Below are 22,195 nucleotides of genomic sequence, written 5' to 3'. Positions count from 1 at the left end.
TGGGTTTCATACAAGCGTAGTAGTACGTTCTGCCAGCATGCTATTAATGCTACCGGTATGCTGCTAATGATAATGATGATTCATGTTGTAAATGTATCACTACATCTTTATTACCATTGAACATTGTGATACTGTTTTAAGAGTTTGAAGCATTTAAGTGATTGAATGTGTGTCAGCTAAAGGTTTAAACCCTGCTTAGCTTTAAGTTAAACTTAAAGAAACTGTTATATTTGTATTTCTTACCCAGCTTGTTACAGCATCCAAACACACTCTTATTTATGCGCAGCCCCGCTCCCCAAAGTGTCATTATACGACGACTAATCTCCACGTTTTACCAGAAATTACGGGTTTCAGCTGATGAGCCGATTCCTTAATGCATGGAACTTTGCGCAGAAAACCGGGGAGACCCATACATCTCTATAGATCAGTGCCTATGGAGCAATTGCTGGATGTAATGTATGGCCTTCGTTTCCAAAGCTTTGCCTGGTGGTATTACGTGTTAGTGGGGAGAAGTTGCGATATGATTCAGTGCCTTCATAAAGTTGTGGATCCGGGAGGCAATAGTGTAAATTCTGAGATGTCACATAGGCTGCATCACTTACGGTTAGTTGATAATGCTGTACAGGACTCTCTTTTTAGCTGTCAACTTCTTTTTGTCCTTTCAGCTTGATCTGTGTAGCTGGTGTAACTGCCTTTTGGCTGAATTCAGCGTTGAATCCAATATTACTCCTTGACCAGTTTTGAGATGACTGGGCACTGGACAGCTTTAAATTTGTCGAAAGCTTTTGTGAAAATGATTATTGCTAAATTTGTCCGTCTTTTACCTCCAGATATGTCACAAACTGTTGGTATAGCTGATAAGCTGTGTTTTCTGCGGCTCCACTCTATAGTCCATCAATGTATTGTCACTTTCTGTGGAAGCATTACCTAGATGGATGAAAGATTTACAAGTTGCTAGGGAATGATTCTGAATGGATATACCTGTACTCAAAGCGGTATTCCTTATGAGTAGACACATGAAGCAGATCGGAGTCCACCTTTGGGAGTCGCACAGATTGGCAATTTGAAACGAAGAGAAGCTCAAACGGCGATAAAACAACTTTCCCCCCACCTAACAGGCTATCTGTTATGATACAAGTAACTGCACTTTTCCAGCAAATTGGACGCTCTCTCTGGGTGTCAAAGCCCGTGCGTATTACGCGATCGGCGGGACTCCTGGCCAAACAGACCATAGAGAAGACTTTCTACTATCTAATGGGCAATCTGTTATGATGCAGTAACATATTACAGGTACAGCTAATGAGACAGTTGCTGTAGATTTGAAATAGTCTCTACAGTCTCCAATGGGTAACGATGCTGGAAAATAGTAGAAATTGGCCAATTAAATTGACTAATATGCCAGAGGAGTTAGCTTGCTAGAGAATAGTAGTTTGCAACCTGTTGGTTTGAAAACCAAGTAGTGAATATGTGTAGTGCATGATTACTTGACTCTCTTATGTTGAATATGTATGTATAGTACATACTGTAGGTCACAATTTTTTGCGGTACTTTTATCGACGTCTGTACCGCGAATTTATCATTACCGCAAACAGATAACTTGGCGACATACTTTCTTCTGTACCTGCCGCCACTGCAAATATATAGTATTGCAAACATGTCCATTTTTCTCAGGTCATGAAATTTTGCTACCGCGAATATAAAGAGATTTACAGTATTGTGAATGGTGATATGACACATGTAGGCTTTTGGCAGTACAGCATACCTATACTATATAGACACACTAAAAGTGGAAGCATGTTTATACTGTTTACATAGTAAACTAACCATAACCCAGAATGATGTACAAGGCTTTACAGGTGTTAACATTACTGAAAGCATGACAAATACCTTGTGTCATGGCATAGATTTGAAGTACAACACAGTGTCAATAATAATGTGTTTCTTTACAGTGTAGTTGCGGGTCTTTTCTTTCTCTTCTTTACTTATGAAGTAAGGTTGTATGTAGGAAAAAACTTTTTTTAACATTGTGCAAGTTTCAAGTATGGTGACATTAGAGATTGTGAACTTTGTGTAAAGTTTGTTTGAAATGTTACTGTAGGACATACAGTGTTTGTGTTGCACTTTGCCGTGCGTGTGTGTACGTGTGTGTGTGTGTGTGTGTGTGTGTAAGTGGCATTGTTGGGAGGGTACATAGGTTGTGTTGACTGGTCACACACGATGTAGACAGCCACGGGAGGGATATCACTGGAAAGGAGACAGAAAGACTAGAATAAAAGACAAGAAAGGAGACGCCAAGACGGGGTTAAGAGACAAGAAGACAAGTCTTAGACATCAAGACTCGAATCTGTGTAGAATGGAAATAGTCTCGCATGATAAGGCACTTCTCATTTAAATATTGACTCGGCAGCGGGAAGATTAAAAGGTTTACCGATTGTAGTGTTGTTAACAGTTAGTTTGTAGATCAGGGAAACGGTACATGTGATATTAAGTGTCAAGGTTGTTTTAGGGTCAGTTCTTCTTTAGCAGATTTGACTGCATTATAATGTACAATTGTTCCATGCCAAATAAGGAAGAGACATTTAGTGAATCTAATGCATTATAAACAGGTGGTTGGGAATAAAGAACTTTCAAAAATTCAGTCGTTCTCCATCCTGATGAAATCCTTATAATTATTGGATGTGTTGAATTTTGAGTGAAGTTTTGAATTATTACTCCCAGTCAAGAAATGTTAAAAGACAATGCTTTCTTATTTCTTCTGCAGTAAAGTATTCAACCAATTCTAATCAAATAATTTACAAAGTGCCCTAGAAGAAGTTTTCCTCAGAACTGTTTAAATCAAGGGTGAACAAATATCTGACCACGCAGTCATCATTGTAACCCAAAACACGTAAGTGGCTCTCACGAGCCTTGTTTTGAGGTGAATTCTGAAGTAAATAAAAAAAAATAAAAAAACTGCAGTGTTAAAATTTTAATAGTTTTTAAATGCTACTCCCACAAGAAGTGTTAAAAAGCGAAATGCTTTCTTGTTTCTTTTTCAGTAAAATATCTTTGGGAAGTGGCGCCGTACTTCAGCACTGTTGAAGTTTGAATTGTTGACTAGAGTTTTGAATTGTTTGGAATCCCGCAAGAAATGTTAACAGAAAAAATGCTTTCTTGTTTTTTCCGCAGTAAAATATCTTCGGGAAGTGACGCCGTACTTCAGACGCAGCACCGTGATCGGGGAGGTGGGCTGGGAGAACGCGTCCCCGTACGTCATCAAGGAGCCCGGCGCGGACAACAAGGCCTCCACGAACAATTTTACCGAGATGAAAACCATCCCGCTGAAGATGTGCTACGTCACCCGCAACCTGACCATGCCGGATCCCGAGCAGCGCACGTTCGAGCTGCACTCCCCCGACGGACGCAGCTCGTGCATCCTGAGGTGTCAGGACGCCAGCAGCGCGAGCCAGTGGTTCGCGGCGATACACGCCAATACCTCAATGCTCACGGCGTCGGCCATGGCGGAGGCCAACAGCAAGCTGGTGAGCGGGAGGGGGTCGGCCGGGGACAGGGAGATTAAACACATGGGATGGCTCTGTGAACAGGTGAGATCTAGTAAAGCTGTTGTTCTCTAGATCTGTGTATACGGAACATTTTACTGTAAAAATATTATAAATCTGTCTTGACACATTCATAACACACCAGCACCTGTATCTGTATAGTCAGTATGCCAGCTCAGTAACACACCAGCTTCTGTATCAGTACCTGTACAGCCGGTATAACAAATGGCTATACAGGTATAACTGCCCTTTGGGGTAACACACCAGCTCCTGTATCTGTATAGCTGGTATAACCGCCCTTCGGCGTAACACACCAGCTTCTGTATCTGTAAAGCCGGTATAACCGCCCTTCGGCGTAACACACCAGCTTCAGTATCTATATAGCTGGTATAACTGCCTTTTGACGTAACAGACCAGCTTCATCTGTATCTTTATAGCCATTACAACTTCCCTTTGGCATTAAACACCAGTTTCTGTGTCTGTACCACAGTAGGTTAACGTTTAATTGACATTCTGCAATCGTATACTAATGTACAGTACTATACAGATCTTGATACTTGCATTATTCCAGTGGCAAATTCAGCCTGTCATTGATAAAAAAACTTCCCACCCTCTCCATCGCATCAAAAGTTTGATGGCTGGATTGTCCACACCAGTCACAATTTCACAAATGACTGCATGAAAATTGCTACCAGTATCTACGTGTCTATTGCTGTATTTGTAGTGGAGACTGCCTGATTACTGGACTCATGCCAGTAGGTTTCTACAGGCAGACTTAGGGTTGTTTTATTGGCCCCAGTCTAGCCTGGTTACCAGTCTCCGCAGGCCAGCTTAGGGTGTTTTACCGGCCCCAGTTTAGCCTGGTTACCAGCCTCCACAGGCCAGCTTAGGGGTGTTTTACCGGCCCCAGTCTAGCCTGGTTACCATTCTCAACAGGCCGGCTTAGGGTTGTTTTACTGGCCCCAGTCTAGCCTGGTTACCGTTCTCCCCAGGCCAGCTTAGGGGTGTTTTACCGGCCTCAGTCTAGTCTGAGTAAATCGCTTTATGATTGCCGGCCGCCCAACATCCAGCCAGACTAGACCCAGTCTAGCCTGGTTACCATTTTCCACAGGGCAACTTGGGGTGTTTTAGTATTTGGGTCAATTTCTACTCCTTATTCAACCCAGAAGAGGGTCTGTTTAAGACAAAAATTGGATGCCAAGTAACGTCTGTGAGACTACACCTCCAGTTTGTTGCTGTTGCTAAGAGAGGTCACCTGATGGCCTACCAACTTGGCCAGAAAGATGGCGCCCTGGGAGGAAGTGGGTCAATTTGCTGCCCTTTTTCAGCATAGCCAGGTTTCGTCACACATCCCAAACAGCTTTGGTGAGGTCACGGGCTCCCCTGCTCCTAAAACATCTATCATAGCCACCACTTGTCACGGGGTGCCATGGGTAGAATTCCTAATCTCGTGACCCCACCCAAAAGCTGGTCCACATCATGCAAAGTCAGTCAGGGTCACAGGGTGTATGGAGCACTTGGGACGAAGACAAATTGTTCTGTTTTTCTCATCTGGATCATGCCATATAGGCTTTAAATGGTGTTTCCTACATCTAGTGCCCGTTATGATCTAAGCCCTCCAGGCGAAAGTTGGAAACAAATGAGTTTGAAGTTGCAAGTTGGACCTTGCCGTCATGCTTATCTTGATCGCACAGACAAACATTTTTCTGTTCAGCCACGTTCTGTGAAAAATATGTGCTAATGTAAGATTAAAGTAAAAGCTCTTTTCCGTTACCCCACATTTAGAGTATTAGCGGTCTCTGATAATGATGTTTTTTCTTCGGTAGCAGGAATGTTGTTTTCCGGACGCTTTCAAAATACGTTCGAGTCAAGGTTAGCCTACTTTGGGGTTCACCTGAACGTACAAAGCCAAGACTTCACATGTGGGAACGATTAAGGTTCTGTGGCTTGTTTGGCAGGGACATGGGAAAACTACTATAGCTTGGTAGCCAGGCCACCGTAGGCCCGCCAGTGTCTCTATATATGGAGCTGAGAGTACTGCCCGCTAGCCCAGGTCCTGGACTGGGCTAACAGGCTTTCTTCTCAACATTTGTTGTTGTTGTAAAACACCACAAACAGGCCTACAAACAACAAAACTTCCCAAATGGACGATGCAGGTAGCAACAATGTTAACAAAGCTGTACAAATGTATAAAAGTTCCTGACTATACTAGTAAAAAAAGAAGATGGAAATTTGGACTGCCGTACATTAGTCCCGAATCACATCGCAATGATGTTGTTACGGCTGTATCATCAAGTTGTAAAGCCATAGTCTGGCACCGAGAAGTATTACAGAACATGCATCAAAATATAAAAACTGCCCAGGGGTCTATTAACCTACCAACCAGCACTGTTTTGCCCTTTTTGGGGTGAACAGGTCCAACTGAAGTGCATCATTCCGAGTCTTAGTGGCACTGCGAGACTCGTCAAACGGCGGACCGGAGAAAATTAAAAGCGCTTTTACCTTCAGAAAATGGGACGTGCTTGTTTGTATCTCATGCCATTCTGTTTTTACGACCGCAAGGCAGGTTTTGCCATTTGCAGGCGGCAGTAGGTTCGCAGTACAAGGACTGAATACAGGGCTCGAAATTCATTTCTGGGAATATGTGCACTGGTGCACCCAACTTAAATTAAAATTCTGGGTGCACAAAAAATTGTTTGGGTGCACCATATAGAATTTTAGCAAAAACTAATTTTGTTTCATTTATAAAGAAAAATACTACAACAAGGATTTTCTTGTTTTTCTAACACTTAGATGTCAACAATTTGCTGTATTACTACAGTAGTATACATTTAACATCTTTACATACGTTAACCTACAAAAATGTTTGAGTGCACCAGTGCACCCACAGAAAAAAATTGGGTGCACAGCTCCTAAATTTGGGTGCACTAAGGTGCACATGTACCCAGTATTTCAAGCCCTGGAATATGCATGGAGGACGATTTCTCCTTGTCTAGGTCTGAAATCTGTGGAGTCCATCAGACTTTCAGTGTTTCCTGTCATGGCTGGAAGGCAAATACGTGTACACGAAGCTTTTAAATCCAGCTACTCCATTATTACAGAGCTCCATTACTGATACTTTTAGTAGCTGGATCGAAGTTTCAAGTGATTTATGTATCTTTTAATACTACTTTCAATCATGAAATATTCACAGTGATTTTACGCTCAAACTTTTCGCGGTGAGCTCTTACTGCGAATTCATGCATGACAACGCGAAAAAACTGACGTGTATATATTTCCATCGCATTACCATTGTATAGAAGAGTGGATTCATTCCTCAAACTAACCAACATCTTTCACACACCACAGACGTCCCTCAGTAAGTACATCTGGAGCCATATAGTTCCTGTCACAGTATGGTGTACAAGATGTCAGTTAGCTTGAGGAATGAATCCACTTTACAATATACATTCACTTACCATCGTAATACAGAATTGTTTCAACTACAAACTTGAAACACTGCAAAAACCTGACAGTTTATAGTTCTGTTCAAATGGAAATGTCAACCTGATACCAATAGTAGGGGTGACAGTTCCACCTCAAAACTGATCATAGGTACTGATTTGCACCTGAGTTGTGTGAGAATTTGAGAAAATAATCAATACAGTGCCTCATTTGCTTATGCTTGTATGTTGTGTTACTGTTGTACATTGTATGACATGCAGGCTCATTGCAAGGGTGGCAGTCCCACCTCAAATTTTGAAACTGAAGCTAGATACTGATTTGCACCTGTGTTGAGTGAGAAAAAAATTAATCTAATATAGTGCCTCGTTTACCTTGAGTTTGACTTGACTTTATTTGGATCCCAATTTAGCTTTAGCATTTAGCTTAGCCATTCTTCCAGTGGTCCAATGTTTACATGTTGTGTTGCTGTTTGTTACATATAGGCCCATGGGGAGGGTGGCAGTTCCACCTGGAAACCAGTGTTTGCCGCCTTGACACCGACAGACCTGCTGTTGTACGATACAGTTCCCTGGAGTCGGGAGGAGTGGGCCATCCCTGTGCAAAGCCACCCGCTGTTGGCAACAAGGTAAGTAAAGCTGTGTACATAGACAAATTTGAGGTACAGGTATTGGTACATGGGTTTAGGTACGGATACTGGTACATGTACATGGGTTTTGGTATAGGTACTGGTACTGGTACATGGGTTACTTAGGTACAGGTACACGAACACAGTTTTAGGTACAGGTCTGACCTATATGTGTACCTGAACAATTCGACAAATTAACATGTTGTCCTGAACTTCTTAAAAAATGACAGAAACAATAATAAACTTTTAAGGTTAACTTTTTGTTTATATTGAGAAATTGTGAGTGAACAAATATGGGAGCCATTGTAAACTAAATAGAGTGGCCCCTAGGCTAAAAGCTACAGAAGTCAGTACTTCATTTTAAAGCTTTGTTCTTCTAGATCTACCTACTGTGTCAGTGACCATTATGTTTAAATCAAACAACATGTCCTTTTGATGTCATGACCTAGTGGTATCCTCCTAACAAAGTTTTATTAAGGATGACAATCCCAGTTCAAGGACAGACCATCAGATGTTGACCCTTTGACCTTGAAAATGGGGGAGGGGGGCTTTCCTGGCAGCCTAAAGTAATAGCAGAGTTTGTAAACTAATCAGTTACAGTCTCTGTCCAGCATCCATGTTGTCTGCTTCTGTTTTAATGGTCCGTTTTGACTAAGAAAAACCAAGCCAAAACAGACTTTGTATATGTACTAGTACCAGATTCCTCGTAATAGCCATGTACATTGGGGAAACTGGAAGGCAGGTTGCATTCACCACCCAATAATCCACCTCATTCCAGTTCCATTTTTCACTGACCCAACTGTAAATGCCTTAAACCACACACACATCATGCATGGTTTATCGAATCTTACTTGGTCCCATACTCACTCTGGGCCTGTCCAAATGGTTGCCTACCCATTTTCACACCGTCCAAATTGCCTTTTACTCTGTACTCTATCCCTCTCGGAGCCACTAACCATGGAAAAGCCAATGTCGAAAGACCATGGGACCTAATTTGCGGGAAACAAGCTTGCTGCCACCCAGTTATTGTTAGTAACGCTGGTGTGAATGCGAAGAGATGAGGAACCTTAGCCAGAATTACATTTGTTCATCAAAAGCTCATAAAGCTACTACAGGTGATGGGAGTAGTAATGGCACTGGAAATTGGGCTCATTTATCTGGCTTGTCCAACTCAGTTCACAAGTTCTGTGATACTTTGTAGTAAAATAAGACTTCAGCAGCAGGGTAAAAAATAGACTGGCTTTGAAGCAGGTACTAGTACAGTCAAAATTCGTTGTTGACAAAATTGTTATCATCTTTTGCATTGTTTACAAAGTTACTAAGTGACATTCAAGGTTTTTCTAGCCTGGGTGCCAGATGCTGGCATTTTATAAGGGATAGATAGAAACCCTAATGTCCGCTACAAGAGTATCCCCCTGCCCCAAACCCTTCATCTTTCATTTCACGAGGAGATAATTAGAGCCAGGGTGCCAAATCAGGGTTTGTGGGGCGTATGGCTTCTATGGCCGAAAGGATTCACTTACTTGCGGTAGTAGCTGGCACCCAGGCTAACGTTTTTCTAGTTTTCGAACTTGAAATGAGACGTCACACGGTTAGTTATTTTTGTACGGGAGCCCTAAAACGGATGTATGGTAAGTGACAACAGATGATTGGGTCGTGATACAAGGTACGTTCCAAGAATGGTAAGGATTGCTGTTCAGTATACATGAGCCAATGAACCTATAGAGATTGGCCTAGTTACAATGCATTATTGTTTTGACAAGATAGATTTAGTTGAATTGTCATCAATGTGCAGAAAAATTTGTAACCAATTCCCTGGTGCTGTCCATTGTACTATAAATTCATTGACTTTGACAGTGTTTTTATTTCCTGATTGGAGGAAAATGGATTTTTTCCTGGGCCAATGTTTTGGATTCGTTATTAAAACAATTCTAGATCTGTATAGACATACACTGTACATGAATCTGCTGTGGCGAGGTCACTGCGAAAACTCTGAAAGTAAAACTACTGACAAAAGTTTCAAGACCTACATTATACATAATGATAACATACTGTAAATCATTAGTTTTTGTGGTTCTTTTATATTCTTGTTTTTCGCAGTCTGCAAACTTATTATTACAGCAAAAATAATTTGCTGACTTTCTTTTTGCTTCACTTTTTCCGCCACTGCAAACATATAGTTCCGCAAACATTTCCACTTTCCTCAGACCACGAAATTTTGCTACCACAAACATAAAGTGATCTACAATAGTCCTCATAATCATATCCAGCCTGTGACTGGTAGCATAGAGGGAATATTTTACATGTATCATTGCCGGCCCCTTTGTTTATCCAAATGACAGAAAACCTCTTGCAATGCTCCAAAGTATGACAGGATTTCTTGATCCCACACATACCAACCTCTCAGTCTCACATACTTTAAAATGTGGAGATTATGAAAACCCAGCCTGGTTTTTATGCTGTTACTAATGTCTATATTATTGGAGACTGTCTTGAATGTTGGTCACCTTCGTGTATAATGTTAATAATCTGTAACGTTTATGTATAAGTATTGTCAGTACTTCATGGAGCATAAGTGAGTAATATTATTGGCTCTTTTCCATCGCCATAGCTACATAACTTCATTTTCCACAAGTTACCTGATACATTGCTGGATTAGGATCGGTATGTGACACATGTGGAAGTTTATAATAATATAACCACATCATTTCTGTACCTACCACATCACATGCCAAAAGCCTGGCAACATTGGCTCTACTTACATGTAGCTCAGGCCTCTAGCCAGCACCATTGTTTCTGTCAATTACCAGAACTTTGCAGCATGTGACGGAAATGTTTTTAAATATTAAAACCAATCCGTCAACCTTGACAGACAAAATTAACAAGACCTGGGTAAAGATATGAAAACATCCAAAGGACCACTGAGAACCACTCCATCTGAACACCATCATTTGCCTCTCAAAATGCGGGAAATTGCATTTTTGAAGGCTTGAAAATCCTAAATTTCCTAGGGTAGCATGCCTCAGGACCCCCCTAGATTGCAAGCCTCTTTGGCATCTCCTCCGATCCCCAAAATCCGAAGATGAACCTGGGCTGATGGAAAAAAAATTCAAGCTGACTAGAGCCCTGACTTAGCTACATGTAGATCCGACTTTTCAAGGCCAATACTTATGCCTCTCTCGGCCTTACAACTGTTCCACAGAGCCAGCTATAGCACCCAATTACACGCCTCTTGACAATGGTTTATTATCATTTACTGTGACTAATAGAGGCCGAGCCAAAAACAGAGGCTGCAGCCTTCTACATAACCATGTGGGTCAGGACGGGCACTGCATACTGTGGCGTCTATTTGAATGCCAATTATTTTCCGGCCCCTGCATGCATTGCTGAAAGACCAAATGATACCAAAAAAAGTCAAAGTAAAATACGAATTTAAGAATAAATCTTTAGTTGTTTTATAGTGATACCAAGTTTTAATTTGGTCCCAAAAAGTGATAACGTTTGGACATTCACAGAAGACATGCAGGTATGTTTCTTCCTCTTCATGGCAGAACGAGCACAAAGGGGTCACTTGAAGTTTGTTTCAATCATGTTGACTGAGAAATTGAGTCTGTACGGGCATCGAAAAGTGCATTTTTCCTGAGCTGATGATATCCCTGTGTGTGTGTCAGCTCAGGAAAATATGCAGAAATGCAAAAATAAAACACAGAGATGCAAATCGTCTGCCGGGACTGGCTTGTGCTGACTTTTCGGAGACGGGGCATTGAAATTTTAAATGTATCAGGAGAACTATGCTTATTCATTGTAAATGTGTCTGTTAGCCAGGTAATACTATTACTAGTTATGTCAACTACAATCAGATAAGGTTGTATTTTGGTGTCATGAGCACTTTAAGCATTAGCATGTGGAAGAGTGTACCATTGCAGTCGTGTTCAGCATGCTGAAGTTTTTTAGTGATTCCAATCAAATTTTATTGCTCAAAATGCATAGGCACCATGTGTGTCTCCCTGAATGGAGTACAGTGTTCAAAAAACAATTACAGAGACAGTATCACAATGTTGTGACACAGACACAATGTTACCGACAATTCTGCAAGCCAAAGTCATTCGTAATCATAGTTGAAACAGACAAAGAAACAACAGATACCTCAATCTCTTGTTTGGATCCAAATTTACTACTGGTAGTCACAGAAATGCTGATAATGAATTTGGAGTATGAATTATCCTTACTAATACACGTACCGGGACGTTTATTTTTTTTCGCCTTGAAATCCGCCCGGTACGTTCTTATTTTAGACGGTACGTTTATTTTTTTTCAGAATCCAAAAAAGTTCCGGGCAAAAAAGTACGTAACAGTAGAGTTAAAATGTCACGAAAAACACATGTCTGGACGTAAGAAGGAAGTTCCTGGTACAAATAATACATTTAAGTCTTTTTGTAGTAACTTGTTGCGGTATTCTAGCGGGAACTTTTCATGTTTTGTTAGTTCTGCCAGTACGCAAGAAGATCCGACAAGACCGGGGGTGACCGCTCCGGTGTTGAACGTCCGTGAATAAACTAACTCTCGTGTGCCTTTTTTTTTGTTGCCCCGAACATCCACCCGGTATGATCTCATTTTGGACGGTGCATATAATAATTTTTCAAAATCGGGGCATAGTTAACAGCATTGAAAGTACATGCCCTCTTGGAGAAAACATTTTTTCTGGGTGCACGTTTTTGGAAAGCCACGATGCCCGGACACAGCCCAAAGTAGCGGCCACTTTGCAACATGTCAAATATGCATGGGCAGAACTTTACTGACACCAAACGTACGGCAGATTTACTGAGTCATCGTACTTGTACTTATGTAGGGAAAAGATCACCTCTTTTTTTGAAAAAGGTAAGTAATATTTTGGAACACGAAGCAGGTCGGAGATATGAGCTAGCGTTACTAGAAATAATTCGGGGTGAGCCTGGAACATGTGCTTGCACATTACGTGTTTCAAGTATTCCTTTTTCCAATGAAAATATGAAAACAATACCAGACAACAGTGTATTTTAGCACAATAAATCGTATTTCTCACAAGAATTCCAAAATCCTACCACAGAAATGACAATTCAAGCTGGAAATAGTCCGTTCTGACTGGAGCACGTAAGGAGTGAAGACTTGAAAACTTCCCACGATCATTTGGAAGAGCCTACTTTGAGTATGGGGAAGCTATGATTTTTAAATGTGAATAAAACTCTTTCTTAAAAAATCAAATATGGATGTTACATTGTGGAACAGTTGAACAATAAGTAAAAGGGTGTTGACATGACAAAAACTTGCAATCTATTCATATCAAGTACACATCAAAATGTTTTAAAATGTTATTGTCCCCCTACTAGAGAATGAACCATTCTTCCAAGAACTTGTGGCCCCGCCTCCCATCATTTGCATACTAACACAAACTTCAAAGCTTGCTACATTTTGTAAGTGAAACCTGAGACCCTTGAGATTGTGGCAGTGTTTCAAATTGTTGCTATTCTCGTGTGAACTTTGTGTGTGACTTGTGGATTGTGACAATTGTTTGAAAACTGATTGAAGTTTTTTTTTAAAGGTATAAAAAATGAAATACCATTCAAAATACTAACATTATATTCTATATTTGATTCTTTTCCCTATGGCTTTTTACACATTACTGCAAATTTGTATAGAGCATGTAATTTAGCATATTGTTAATTTTTGTTCAACTTCAAACTCTATTCTTGTAATTTTTCTTAACCTTAAAAATCAAGGACTCGTATTCCAAAACTTGATAGCATTGTTCCTGCTCAATGCATGCATGCAATGCAATGATCAACAACAAATTGTGTGAACTCAGAGGCAGATCTCAAGTAAGAATGTAGATGGATAATGTCATTAGACTGCACGACATATACAAAGGCATGTACTTCTCATTAACCTGTAAGAATGCAGGCTGATAATTTGGTAATTTTCCAGGGGTATGTTTATTCTGGGGGGGGGGATATTTATTAGGTTTTGAAGATTTCTCGGGAGTACTTTTATTCCGGGGGTACCCCGGTATGTTTATTTGGGACCTGTGTTTGCAAGGGACACATACATGTACACCGTGAGAACACATTTTAGTAGCATAAACATTGCTTACACATTTCAATTTAAAATTTTCCGGGGGGGTACTTTTATTCCAGGGGGTACTTTTATTACATTTTGAAGATTTGTCCGGGGGGTACTTTTATTCCAGGGGGTACTTTTATTCGAGAGTGAGAGTAAGTCTAGGGCTTCGCTTGATTTAAAGCTACTGAAACAGACTTACAGTGGCAAAGTACAAGGTTACCTTGCATTGCTTTTAAACCTGACCCGATATTGTGGTCCCGCATTGGTAAGCAAAGAACAGGCTTTTAGAGGTATATCGGAGGATAAAGGAATACGGATAGAAACACCCTACCAGGAACAACAGTTAATCCCGACAAAGCAGTTTTGCCATCAGCAAGCGGTCACTCTTTCATCTATCTAGATGACCAGGAGATTATGTGTATCGATTGAGGAGTTATGCTGTGGATGGCAATCTCATATGTATGGATGGAGGCTCGAATGTGCGAAGCTGCGGGGGTAACTAGATATTGGATATCACGGCATGACCGGGTCAATCCCCCTACACAGGCATTGTCGAGCGCCGTTTGAATCTATCGATTGCTTTGTGTGTGGAAAAGATCCCTTGCTCAGCAAGATTGTTGTGGTAGCAAGGTGGGATGGGCACGGGAATTTGTCCTGCCATATAAGTGTAACGTTATTGATATCAGTCTGGGGCGTTAATGACGTTTTGTTGAAGCAGGTCAACAGACAAGTTTTTGGGTCTGAAATTTAATTAACCCCGACACCCTTGATAATTGTACGGGCCTGAACTATTGTCAAGTATTGATTTTGGAATTGGTGATGAATTGCCCTCGGATTCAAGGGTAGTTGTGACTAGTGCTGCATACCGGTTCACTGGACTTGGATCCGGACTTAAAAAATGTTTAGGTTCAAGTCCAAAAAAACCTAAAAGTCAAGAACCGAGTCCGGACTTATTACCATAAAAGACCATTTCACATACCCCTTTTCTTTCCAAACCACCTAAAACCTCCTGTAGATTGTAAAATCTTTGCTGCAAAATGAAGAAAACATTGCCATCGGGCATCGTCAAGTACCAGCCTCCATGTTATGTGGCCAAAGTTTCACCCAGACAACATTGCAAGGTTGCCAACATGCAATTTTGTATGTGCCATGGGTTTACCTAAACCTCTGAACTTGAATCCGGACCTGAACCTGAAATTGGGTTTAGGTATGCATCACTAGTTGTGACTTTGAAAGCTGATGTTGAGCACAGATCAATATGGGGTTTGGAAAAAATCTTGCTTTGGATCACTTTTGATTTCTTGTTTGACAGTGTTAAGCAATATCATAAGTTGCTGATGTCGATCGTTTTCAACACAATAAAAGTCAATAAAGGTAATCGGATACTCATAGATATAGGTACCAACTTTTCTTTAGATTGTTCAATGATCGATGGATGATTCTTTCTTTTTAAAGGAAAAATTTTGTTCTTCAAGGTAAGACACTTACTTCCCCCATCCCTATGCTGACAGAGAAGACAGACACTATGTGCAGAATTTAAACGTTTATTAATATACTGTACCTGGGAAATTCCTCCAGCTCTTTTCCACAAGTACCGGTACAATGATCAGTGGACTATGGCTTAACATCCGGTCCCCAGGACCCTTTCTAGTAGTAGTAGTGCCTACATGTATGTTGTGCGAGCAACAAAAACCGAGATTCAAACTCCTTACCTCTTGGTCCAGGGGCAGGGTTGCTAACCACTGGACCATGCACTCTACGCTATGTGTGACAGGGGCTTAACGCAACTGTCTCTGAATAAAAGTTCTAAAATGGGAACTATGCAGCTCCAGATGTCTTACTGAAGGACGACTGCGGTGTGATAGATGTTGGTAAGCTTGTGGAATGAGTCCACTGTACTTTCTACTGTGTCTGTTGCAGGTGCTCTGCGTATTTTGACTCCAGGGTGGGCCACACGGGAACCACGCCCTCCCGGTCACCAGGCGGGGCAGCCTCGGGGAGAGATCTGGCTTTTGGGACAAGAACGGGATCCAGGTAGGTATTATATATTCTTACCACACTATCCAGTATTTTTTTGGGGGGTGGGGGATTTTAACATATATTTCTCCCATGCCCACTTGCCCGAAATACACAAATCTCATCTGTGCAGAAACTAAATTCTGTAAAGTCAATGATTTTTGTGGAGACCAGCCCCTCAAACGTTATTGTAAACGTAATAATCAGGAACTCTGGAGGTAACACAGTGCCCAAGGCAAGGACAAATATATTGAATCAGTCATTCCTCTACTACACCATCTAACTGTAGAATAGTCAAATGCAGGCTTAGTGTTTTTCGTGTGCCATGTCCTATTCGTGTATATATGTATGCAATTTCCCTGTGTTTATTCTTGTATCGAACATGTAAAGTCGACGCAATTCAGGAGTACTTTGTACACCTGCTGTGTCAATTGATTTTAATAAAATTGAAGTTGAAATTGAAATCAATATATTTATGATTTCAGACAAGGCATTGAGGCTCACCTGTTCAGAGTGGAGACCCAGCGTGACCTGGCCGCCTGGACCCGGCTTATCGTCCAGCTGTGTCACCAGGCTGCTGAGGACATGAAGGAGGTCGTACAAGGTCAGGGTCTCATCTTCTTCTTATCTGTTTTTGTTTACTGAAATTTATCACGTGAAATTTGTGGAAGGAATGACATTAACAGTGTCACGGTCATTGGTCAGTGTAATGGCCAAGTGGGTTAAGTGTTCGCCTTGCATTAGGCAGGTTGTGGTTTCGATCTTCAGCTGAACCATACTGGTATAAAATGGTACATACTGCTTTCTTTGCTTAGCACTCAGCATTTGGGAGAGTGTGGGAGTTAAACACACACCACTAGCAATATGAACTAGCCCCCTGCTGTAATGATTGCACAACTGTGTGGTCCAAGGACTGCAGAAAAGGAGATGGGCACTGCCCTATGCACCATATATAGGTTTGAGAAGAAACTTTGAAACGCAGAACCTTCAGACCCTAAGTGAACAACCCTAACCACAAGTTACCGCCTGACATTGTGTATGTACTGGAAGGTCAGACTGGTGATACATGTACCTACAAGTCTAACTAAGGGAACAGTCAAATAGTAGTTCAAGCTATAAAAGCAACATATATATATATATAATACTGGGCATTTTACTTTGTTGCCTTACAACAACTTCAAGAGGCTTAGAAAAACAGTCAGGATGCACTAGTGGCAGTCAAAGCTTAGTGAAAGTAAGGGTTAGGCTTGTAATGCCGTGCATTTTACTTTGCTGTGTATCGTATAGCAACTTCAAGAGGGGCTTAGAAAAACATGAATGCCCTGGTAGTTAAGGTGTGAAAAAGGTCAGACATGTTATACTGCATGCATTCAGTTTTATGTAACAACTTCTTTGAAAAGCAAGTTGACTGACACTAACAGTCTTTTTCATTTGCTGCTCTTTGCCTATGGATATGTCAGTTGCTGAATGGGATAAAGAAATTCATTTGATGTTTTAGGAATCCACCAAAAAGCCTTTTCATTGCACTGCTCCCCTCCCGGACTTGTAATCATGTTTTTATGCGTTGCTTGGTGTAAGCCCAGGGCTAGACTTTACTCAGAATGCTCTACTTGAAAGCCCATAACTGCCCACTGCTGTTCCACCCTGGCAGTCTTGGAGAGGGAGATGTTGAATTCTGTAAATTCACTTATTTTTACGGGGACTTAATTTTGTGGTTAGAGGGCAAAGACGCTGTCTGGGTGTTGTTTTGTGGTTGAATTGATAATTCTGTAGAACACTATCAAATTTCTTTCAAATTGGTTTATTGCACAAAAGCATATTGCAGCCTGACGGCTGAATTGCATGCTCATTTACAATGGGATGATACACTTTGACTGGATTTTTAAAACAAATACAATTCTAAAAACATTCTAATAGTAGTGGTGCGCAACAAATCTAAAACCCCACTAAAAGTAATATTTCAAATATGTAGTTAATATATGCAACTTAGTCGACTTATAATAACATGACACTTACTGTCCCTCTCCTCTCTACAGCATGTTTCTGGCAGGGGAGGGAGTGTAAGTTGATGGTTCACTACGAGAGTGGGTTCACGCTCATGGACAACTCCAATCCCAGCGACTCGGAGTCGGAGGTCCTGTGGAACTTCCCGTTCGAGCGCATGCGGATGTCGGCAGACGACGGGGTGGGACGGCTCTGGCTGGACTTCGGAGGGGCCGAGGGGGAACAGGTAGGGTCGCTTGGTCAGGGAAAGTTTAACTGAAGACACAAGAAAATTGGACTCACTGTATCAGTGAATAATTTCATCAGGTTGGTTAATGATTGAATAGCAACATTCTTTTTCACAACCACTTGTTTAACAAGAGCCAACGTTTCGATGACCGTCTGTCATCTTCATCAGGGCAACTGGTTTACTGTACACAGAAGCTAAGTGTTACTGGTTTACTGTGCACTATAGCTAGGTATTAATTTTAACAATGCGGTTCCATATTGTTACAACAATAGTGAGATATGCAGTTCCAAATGTAAAGTATTCCTATGTAGAATAGATAGAAACATAGATAGATAGAAGAACTTTATTGCACGACATATAGATAGATGGATGGATAGATAGCTATAGGTAGATAGATAGATAGATAGATAGGTAGATAGATAGATACATGTATATTTATATAGATAGATAGATGAATAGATAGATACATGTAGATAGATAGATAGAGAAATAGAGATAGATAGAGAGATAGAGGAACAGAGATAGAGATATAAATATGTATCTATACATGCGTACATGTATAGATATGTATGATTGAAAACCAACAATACTGAGCTTTGGTATTCAATGCTATGGTGCTGATTTTTGTCATTTCTTGCCTCCCACTCACAGCAATTGGACATGTGCACAGGCCCTAAGCCAATCGTCTTCATCATCCACAACTTTCTGTCTGCCAAGGTCACCAGGATGGGGCTCTTCGCATGACCTTGACCCTTCCAGCAGAGGTCGGGATTTGTGGGGGGGGGGGAGAAAAATATGCACCAACCACCCCTGTTCGGGAGTGGTTCGATCTGTGCCATGACGCTTTAGAAAAGCCGGTAAATTTGGACAAGTCAACAGGTTCTGCAGATTAGGTTTTGAGAGAATAGTTCTCAGAAGTTCATTTGTTGACAGTGCTATACTTTCTGCCATTCAATTAGAATCAACTCATATTCAAGTTCATCATCATAGCATTCTTGAAAAAAATAATAGGGTTGTGAATATGATTCAAGATGGTGACTGCTGTTTCTGGATAATTGGTTCAAGGTTAATATTTGAAATTGTAGTAAAATAGTTCATGAATTCAAGTGGGAAAGTTATAATATTCAGGGGTTCTGGTACTAGTGGGAATTTTGTTCTAAATTGTTCGCATTTGAATTGATTAACCTTTGCAATGTAATATGATATGGCTGGCTTCATAAGCCATTTCACAGTTCCGAGTGCTCATGTGCGTTCTAAGGTCAAGGTTCAAGGCCCCTCCTGGCTCCTATAGACAAAGAATAGCCAGAGGGCCTTAAACTTTGGCCTTAGAGTTAGACTGCAATGTATCATGACTGCACATGCACAATAGGAACTGTGAAACGGCTTATTAGAATCCTGTTTGTGTGTTGGAATGAATGGTAACAGCTATAGGAAAGACTTGATTTTATGTGTGGAATTTCAAAAAGGCACTTTTCTACAGTTTGCTGACTGAAGCACAGTCCTATTTTAATTGAGTTGATCCTTGTGCAAAATGTGCTTCTTAAGAATTGTCACTAACACAAGTTTCTTGGCACCCAAGTGGTCACAGTAACATTACATTCCATCTCAGTGAAAACTAGCCATATGTCCATCTTTGCATATATTGTATTATATGTTATTAATTATTATTGTTAAATTGATTATTGTTTAGACATAATCGTTATTGTTTTATGACAGATAATTTGGTTGGTGGGGAAAAGAATCTATATTTTAGTTTTTATATTTTAACCTTCTTAATGTCAACCAATTTGGGTTTATAACCAGCCCATGACATATTGAGGGTTAAGGGTATGTTACTAGTTAATGTTTCGAAGGGTATGTTTTATATTTCATTTTGCGGAAACTTTGCATGTACACGTATTATCGATTATGTGCTCACAAAATGTTCTTCCTTTTCTTAAGTAGATCTATTATCGACTTTTATTGTCTTCCTAGTGGTTGTTGTGTGCAATGTCCTGCAAACCACAAGGCCCCTTCTTCACTAGACATACAAATGTAGCTGAGTGTCTGTGGAGAGAGAAAAAATGGAATTGTCTGACCCTTGGTTTAACATATTGGAATGTTAAAAGTATGATTCAAAAGGCAACAAAACACACAAGATATTAAAAATCTTGTTTGTGTATGAAATGTATTCCGCAATCTCTCAAATCTTTGGTCATTCAAGAATCACTCAGCCATCCCGGCTTCTAGTGGGCAGGGCGTGTAAATGATAACTGCTATAGCAGTAGTTGGGCATGTACTTTTGTAGGACATTACACACAATTAAACGTCTATCCCTGCCACCCCACTCCCAGGAAAGGAGTCGTTTACAAGCAGCAGTATCACTAAAATCAAGGCAGTGTTAGAATATCCACGTTCATTTTACAGCACTTAACTTTCCTTTTGTCAGACAATAATCTTCAGGGAAAGTCGAACTGCTGCATCAAAAGGGAAAAAAAGTCTTCAAAAATTCTTCTCTCTGCTTGCAAGAGAAGTGGGAAGTACTCCTTGCGCCAAGCTATCACAGTTCTGTGCCAAGTTGATTGTAAATTGGGTTGTGTGATCTCGGTTGAAAGGTGGTCATTCTGATGTCCTCTACAATGCTCAGAAGTGTGTTACAAGCTTTGGCTGAGTCCGGTGCTCGTATCAGAGGCGTCAAGATTTCTATTGACGCACAGATGAGGATGCTGTTTCCCTAAGCCTCAAATCTTGCAAGTAGTCAAAACTGACTGATCAGAGTTTGTGCAAAGTTGTACCAAGTGATGGCATTTCACTGAACTGTTGTAGACATCCTTCTACTGCTCTGCAATTTACCACAGAAGTGTGGGTGACACTCACTGTGCTGATCTGTGCAAGTACCGAACGCAAAATTCATGTAAAATTACGGGCGTATCGTCACTTCTCTGCAGTCTATAGCCAGCTCTTGCCAAAGCTCTGAATATCCACGTTGTAAAGAAAAGAAAAACACAACTTGTCTTACGTCTACAGTGTTTAAAACAAGGCTACATCCGTTCCAGAGACATCTAATGACATGCACCTCAATATGTACAGGAATTCAGAAATCAGGCTTTACTAGTAATGCTGCTGCCCCCCTCCCCCAGAAAATGCATCTTTCCTCATCTATGACAGTGTGTGTCAGGTAATGTGGTAAGTAGATAGCCAGCTGTGTCTGAAACGGTATCAACGTCGATGTGATACGTATTATAAACGGGTACGTGTACATGTGCATATCAGAGGTCCACTTGGACAATAAGCTCGACCATGTATCATAAGGCTTCGGTGTAGACTTGGAAAGTATCTGGTAGATATTATTGTTGATACAACTGATACCAACGTATGGCCTGCAGCGTAATACATGCAATGAATTATATATATAATAGTACAAGCAGACATGTGTAATCCAGGGTTTACATTGCAATCGAAGTGAGTCATATCACGAAATTGTCCCGTCTTCCAAAAGTGCCTAACCTGGAACCTTGTAGTATCACCTGTGTTGAAATTACTGGAAAATCCCCAATGCTAAGTAAGGGGTCGTTCATTAATCTGCCCTACAGGGAGCACAAACAGTGAAATCTGTAGTGAAAGGAGGATGAGAAAGGAGATATATTTGAAAGTTTTCAGTCTTTTTGGGGGGTGGGGGAAACTTTCCAGATGCTGTAGCTACTCTGAAGGCAACAAGTGTGTTGATGTTATGTGAAAAGGTCCATTTATGTTAATTCTGGGCATCATTTATGTGAAGTACATGGAAACAAAATGTCCCATGAAAACTAGTAGCCTGTGTTACGTAATCTCTCACTTGAGTGTTTTAGGCCTTCTTCGCGGGGCCTGACCAGTGGAGGGGCTGCTAGAAGCTTGATTTAGCCAGGCTAGAAAAAATGACATAAAGATACATAAAGGATAATTGATACATATTGGGCTTCCAGGTCCTTCTCAATGTTTCTGCTGAATCTTCCAAGTGCCTACATTCATACCTGCAGTACCTCGCTTTGTTGCTAGGTGGTGTTGCAGTATAGCTCAACTGGGCTGTGTCATATCACTGTTTTATGTAACTGACAATAGATGTTTCAGGCTGAGTGATTGCTCATAGGTCAGTAGCTCTCAACATAGCATAGGGTGATGATTCTATTTTATTCAGATGTCAGCCATGTGAATGTGTGTGTGTGAATATGCAAATTGTTACGGCCATTGAATGATGATTGTCGTCTTCCATGTTCGAAACTATGC

General features: G+C 40.9%; 1 protein-coding gene across 1 annotated transcript in view; it reads left to right on the top strand.

Moving 5' to 3' along the window:
* LOC109480540 (beta-1-syntrophin-like) overlaps positions 1-19,206 on the top strand; it is a 33,374-nt gene extending 14,168 nt beyond the window's left edge. Inside the window, exons 2-7 of the mRNA XM_019782761.1 lie at positions 3,169-3,584; positions 7,466-7,608; positions 15,625-15,738; positions 16,206-16,324; positions 17,757-17,950; positions 18,605-19,206. Of these exons, the coding sequence (XP_019638320.1) occupies positions 3,169-3,584; positions 7,466-7,608; positions 15,625-15,738; positions 16,206-16,324; positions 17,757-17,950; positions 18,605-18,697 (1,079 nt within the window). The 3' untranslated portion in view covers positions 18,698-19,206. The remainder of the gene's footprint in view (positions 1-3,168; positions 3,585-7,465; positions 7,609-15,624; positions 15,739-16,205; positions 16,325-17,756; positions 17,951-18,604) is intronic.
* The last annotated feature ends 2,989 nt before the right edge of the window (positions 19,207-22,195 follow it).

The sequence above is a fragment of the Branchiostoma belcheri genome, unplaced genomic scaffold (assembly GCF_001625305.1).
Source record: "Branchiostoma belcheri isolate BF01 breed outbred unplaced genomic scaffold, Haploidv18h27 scaffold51, whole genome shotgun sequence".
Classification (NCBI taxonomy): domain Eukaryota; kingdom Metazoa; phylum Chordata; class Leptocardii; order Amphioxiformes; family Branchiostomatidae; genus Branchiostoma; species Branchiostoma belcheri.
Note: the sequence above shows the minus strand (reverse complement) of the source record. Positions and strands in the feature narration are given on the sequence as shown.